At 44.4% G+C, this 6,000-nt stretch overlaps 1 protein-coding gene across 1 annotated transcript; it reads left to right on the top strand.

Moving 5' to 3' along the window:
* Positions 1-606: 606 nt before the first annotated feature.
* LOC148047171 (vomeronasal type-2 receptor 26-like) lies at positions 607-2,515 on the top strand. The gene is made up of 2 exons (XM_087707987.1): positions 607-643; positions 1,176-2,515. The coding sequence occupies exons 1-2, from the start codon at positions 607-609 to the stop codon at positions 2,066-2,068; spliced, it is 930 nt and encodes a 309-aa protein (XP_087564113.1). The 3' UTR covers positions 2,069-2,515.
* The last annotated feature ends 3,485 nt before the right edge of the window (positions 2,516-6,000 follow it).

Raw genomic sequence — 6,000 nt, 5'->3', positions numbered from 1 at the left:
CTCTGTTTCTAAGCCGAAGAGCCAGCATTGTCCAAAGACATCTGCGTGGTCATGTGGCTGGCATGACTAAATGCCGAAGGTGCATGGAGTGCTGTTACCTTCTCACCAAAGACACCAAAGTACTCCCTATTTTTATAGTTGCATTTTTTACATGCTTTCGAATTGCTAGATTGGAGAAGCTGAGACAAGTAACAGGAGCTCACTCCGTTATGTGACACTAGGGATTCGAATTGCTGAACTGCCAATCTTCCAATCAACAATCTCAGCGTCTTAGCCACTGAGCCACCGTGTCCCCTGATTCTGTCTTACTATTCCTTTATTTAACAAATCATTCTTAAACTCTATTCATTTATGTTCCCCATTTTGTTTCTTCTGCTTAGAGTCTGCCTCCTTCCAGGTGTGTGGAAAGTTGTCAATCTGGATTTTTCAAGGTGGGTCAGGAAGGGAAGCCTATTTGCTGTTACGACTGTGCTTCCTGTGCAGAAGGCACCTTCTCAAGTCAGGAAGGTGGGTGAAAAAATCAGCAGCAAAAGCTTTTCTCTGAGTGAGATAGGCACTGAAGAAATATAACAATAGATAAATAGTTTCTGTAAATATTTTGCCCCTATGTTGTACTTTGCTTGTTCTGTTCATGAAACAAATGGTAAGAAACTGGGATGAGGACAATCCCTCATTAGTCTCAGTTCATACCTAACTTTTTTATGATTATTATTCTACTTAGGCAGATACCCTAAACCAGGAGTGTCAAACTCAAGGCCTGGGAGCTGTATCCAGCCCATGGGGTGCCTAGATCTGGCCCATGGGGCTGCCCTGGAAACAGCAAAGGACTGGCCTGTGGTGCCTCTACCAGCAAAAATGGAGCTCCGGAAGGCTGCATGCAGCTCTCTTGAGCTCCAGTTTTAGTTGCAATGGCCTCCTGCAACCCTCTGCCAATGAAAACGGAGCTTCAGAGGACCGCGAGCGCGTGGGCCACCACAAGCCCCCTGACACAAGTAATGTCGAGCTGGCCATGCCCACATTGGCCATGTCCACTCGGCTTCCCGAGGTCAAACACGACCCTGATGCGGCCCTCAAAGAAATGTAGTTTGACACTCCTGCCTTATAGGATTTTCTTGTTACTGGTATGGAAAAAAATAAACCAGAAAATATTTAAAATGCCGCTCTTTCAGATGCAGATTATTGCACCAAATGTCCAGAGGATCAGCATCCAAATAAGGAGCGAGATCAATGTCTCCCTAAAGAAATAAGCTTTCTCTCCTATCAAGAATATTTGGGAATTATTGTGGTTTCACTTGCAGTCTTCTTGTCCTTCATTACTGCCTTAGTGTTAGCAATATTCACTAAATACACAGATACTCCCATTGTCAAAGCCAATAATCGGAGCCTCTCCTACATCATTCTCATCTCACTCCTGTTTTCTTTCTTAACAACCTTCCTCTTCGTTGGACGTCCAAGGAAAGTCACCTGCCTTTTTCGACAAACAGCCTTCAGCATAATCTTCTCAGTTGCTGTTTCTTCTGTCTTGGCCAAAACGATCATGGTGGTGCTAGCCTTCCTGGCTACAAAGCCAGGAAACAGATTGAGAAAATGGCTGGGGAAGAGCTTTACCAACTCCATCATCCTTTGTTCTTCCAGTATTCAGGTGGTCATCTGCAGCATCTGGCTGGTGGTCGCTCCTCCATTTCCTGATTCTGATATCCACTCCCAATCAGGAGAGATTGTGCTTCAGTGCAATGAAGGGTCTCTTGCCATGTTTTATGTTGCTCTTGGTTACATGGGCCTCCTGGCCACCATCTGCTTCATAGTGGCTTTCCTGGCCAGGAACCTCCCTGGGACCTTCAATGAAGCCAAGCTGATCACCTTCAGTATGCTGGTCTTCTGTAGTGTCTGGGTATCTTTTGTACCCACCTACCTGAGCACCAAAGGGAAGTACATGGTGGCTGTGCAGATCTTCTCCATCTTGGCCTCCAGTGCTGGCCTACTGGGCTGCATCTTCATCCCCAAGTGCTACATTATTTTAATAAGACCAGATCTGAATATAAAGGAACAGCTAATAGTGAAAACATAAACAATTCATTTTCTGCATTTTCCCTCTCTAGATCATAAATTTGCATACTTTCTCTCCTATCTCTAAAAAAATATTTGTATCAGACTTTAAGTTGTGTGGACTTCAATTTCCACAGATTGTAACAATAATGTTGTCAGATGGGAATTCTCAAGTCTATATATTTGCCAACACTGGCAAATGCTGTTCTAGAAAATTGTTTAATATTAGAGGCGCAAACTAGAAAGCATTTTCTCTCTGTTTACGATAGTGTCTTTACTTCTTTATGGCTATTGTCATATTATTTTTACTATTGTCTCTTCTGAAGCATATTCACCAAATGGTAGCAATTCAGGGTCAAATCAAGTTTTATTTTCATTGTAATATATATGTGATTCTAAACAAAGTTGCTTTTGTAAATTAAATGTTATGTGAATCAAATAATTTTAATTTTGTCAGTTATTTTGACAATTCCATTGTGGATAGTTCCTAAAAATAGTACAATTCTGAGGGAAAAAATTCAGTGGTTTATTCCAGAATCTGTTTCTTTTGTGCATAGTTGTCTTAATAAAGAGCTGTTGTTTGTCATTGGGGCCTGAGTCTCATCCATTTACCTGATCTAACAATAACAATTAAAAGAAAATAAAACCCACCTCAAATCAACTCAAATCACTTTAGGTCAAATGAAGGGACCAGCTAGGAGTCAGCCTTATTTCCACAGAGAGTTAGTTTAAAAATTTACAGAAGTGTGGGATTTACACTCATTTCTTTCTGGTAGTTCAGGGGTGTCAAACTCAATGTCAAGTTTCCCAAAAAATCCCTAATTCATTCATGAGTCCTGAGCCAATTTCAAAAGAAAATTAGTCATTTATTAAGAGCATTCATTTTGGCAATACCTTTTTGCAGTCAGATCTGAGCATTATTTGAATTATAGCTGAACTTTACCCCGTTCCTTCCATCCCCTCAGTCTGTGTCATAAATCATATTCCCAAATGAGGTGCACCCCTCCCAAGTTTGCTGTGGTAATCTGAGATCCTATTCTAGCTGAAAGGATGTGTGGAATGTGCTCCCCCCATTTTCCTCACCAAGGCAACTTTAGGAGTTGACACTCAATTTCATTGAAGACCACATCAGGGTGGTATTTGACCTCGGGAGGCTGGGGTGGGTGTGGCTGGGGTGGGCATGGCCAGCTTGATGTCACTCGTGTCTGGGCCACCTGCAGTGGCCTGAGTAGTCAGCCAGTGAAAACTGGCTCCCGAGCCCTTTTTCAGCTGTGACGGCCTCCTGCAACCCTCTGCCAGTAAAAACGGAGCTTGGTAGGACCACATACGGCCCCTCCTGGGCTCCATTTTTGCTGGCAGAGCCACCGCAGGCTGGTCCTTTACTGTTTCCAGGGTGGCCCCGCAGGCCGGATCTAAGCACCCCGGGGCCTGTTTCTGGCCCCTGGGCCTTGAGTTTGGTCAGGCTGATACTAGCTTGAGAAGATGATTCTATAGCTATCCAAGGCAAATGCCATGAAGGGCTTTATAGGTCAAAATCCATATTTTAGATGGGACCCTGAAACCAATTAGCAACCAAATAAATGTTCCCAAATGTGGTGCTCCCAAATGGGGAAGCCCAAAAGTATGTGTGCTGTTTTGAATCAACTGCAGTTTATGAATATACTTTAAGGCAGTGTTTCTCAACTTTGGCCACTTGAACATGTGCAGAGTTCAATCCCAGGCTTGAACCCTGAGTGAAAAGGATCTAGATAATTTATTTTATCTAGGTTCTTGTAAAGGTGGTCCACCACCATATTATCAACAACTTCCTACTCCCCCTCCCCCCAAAAAGGACAGGTTGGACACTTGTCAGGAGTTGTCTATCATCAATGAGTCCAGTGATGACATCTTCAGGAAGGGCCTTTTTCATGCTATCCAGCTCTTCTGGAACAAGCACTGACAATTCTGCAGGCCCAAATGGTCATTGCTATTCCTGTTGCCGATACAACTGAGAAGGACAGTGAACAACTAGCAAATGGCAGAAGACAACTGAGATGACGTGCTATCTTCAGAGGCCAAAAGTCACAGGAGTGCCACATAAAGCATGCCAAGCCTCCAGTCACCCCCCACCATATCTATCTAGGAGGAATCAAGGCTATAGTGATTCCAAGTGATTTTACCAGCAAAAGTTTGTGTAAACTGGCCATAGTGACCAGTTGTAAGAATGTAGGGTTATTTTCCTCTAAAAGGGAAATGAAACACCTTATACAGGGCTGCTAGACATAAATTGTTCAATGCAATAAGGAAAGATAGGTAAGCACTTAAATATAGGCCTATACCCATGATGGCGAACCTATGGCACACATGCCACAGGTGGCAAGCAGAACCATTTTTGAGGGCACACGAGTCATTGGTCTGTCAGCTCCAGTATACATGCATGCACTGGCCAGCTGATTCTTGGCCTTAATTTTCAGCTGTTTTTCAGGAGGGAAGCCTTGTGAAACCTCTGGAGGGATAAAAATGGCCCAACATGCAACCCGGAAGTCTGTTCCTGAACTTCCAGTTTGCATGTTGGGCCATTTTTTTGCCCTCCCCATGCTTCAGGAGGCTTCCCTGAAGCCTGGGTAGGGTGAAAAAGGGCTCATCTTGGCCCACCTGTGGGGGGTTATGCATGCTTGCATGGGGGGAGGGCATTGCATTATGGCCATGGGCACGCATGACCCACCTATGTTCTTCCCACTTTTGGAACACCTTAACAAAAAGGTTAGCCATCACTGGGCTATATTGTATATTTCTACTGTACAGATGAACTGAAATGTCAGTATTTTGTACAGGTCATGTGGGACAGAGTGGGGATAGTGTTCTGACTTAAGTTTCCCCAAAAAGTACAAAGGAGAATCCCGGTCCCGACAAAACCCCTTTTATTAAACGAATGTGAATTCCTCTCATTCACATTCAGCAAGGCTTGGCAAACAGTCTTTCAAAGGAGTAATTATGACTACAGACCTTATCTATCTTGGAAAGCTGCCATGTAAATGTTTTCCAATTGAGGTGCTGTGCAAGACAAGACTGAGCACAGAATTTCTGAGATTCACGGATAGATTTTCACACTACTGAAACGAATCTAATGATCGAACGAACGAATGGTTTCCCACAAAAGCCCACTCCCCCTTCACTCCTTTTTTATTTCCTATGGGAGGGGCCAGTCACCTTCCACCTGTGACTTTACTCCCAAGTCGAACCTGCTTTCTGAGTTGTTCTCTTCTTCTAGCAGCTCTGCGCATGCACACACTGGGAACAGGCTCCAGCTGTTCCTCTGCCTCACTGGTGTCTAGCTCCATAGGCACCTGATCACTGCCTCAGCCCCATCTCTGCCTCTGATTCAGAGCCCATGTCTGAGCCTTCCCCAGCCTCCAGGACTGGCCCATGCTCCTCCCCAACCTCTTCACTGTCCGACTCTGCTGCCAGCTCTGCGAGCCACAACAGATAGTCTGAGTACTACCCACTCTGCTGCCCACTAGCTTCCCTCTCTTTGGCCTTGCATCTGGAGTTGAGGGCTCCCAGAATGATTATTCTGGGGAATTTGAACATGCATGCCAAACATGCTTCTTCATGAGCACCTCAGGAATTAAGAAACTCCTGGTTTATAGGCCTGCACCTTACCCACTACACCAAACTGATTTTCTAGAAAGAGTGCAGAGAAGAGCAACAAAAATGATTAGGGGACTTGGGGATAAAACAAGAATGGTTGCAGGAACTGGGTATGCCTAGTTTAATGAAAATGGGAGGCATGATAGCAGTCTTCCAGTATCTCAGAGGCTGCCCAAAAGAAGAGGCAGTCAAGCTATTCTCCAAAGCACCTGAGGGCAGGACAAGGAGCAATGGGTGGAAACTAATCAAGGAGACAAGCAACTTAGAACTAAGGAGCAATTTCCTGACAATGAGAACAATTAATCAGTGGAACAATTTGCCTCC

The sequence above is a fragment of the Thamnophis sirtalis genome, unplaced genomic scaffold, assembly GCF_051295495.1.
Source record: "Thamnophis sirtalis isolate CommonGarterSnake01/CBP01778 unplaced genomic scaffold, rThaSir2_p1.2 scaffold_3, whole genome shotgun sequence".
Classification (NCBI taxonomy): domain Eukaryota; kingdom Metazoa; phylum Chordata; class Lepidosauria; order Squamata; family Natricidae; genus Thamnophis; species Thamnophis sirtalis.
The sequence above is the reverse complement of the archived record's forward strand: the minus strand, read 5'-3'. Positions and strand labels throughout refer to the sequence as shown.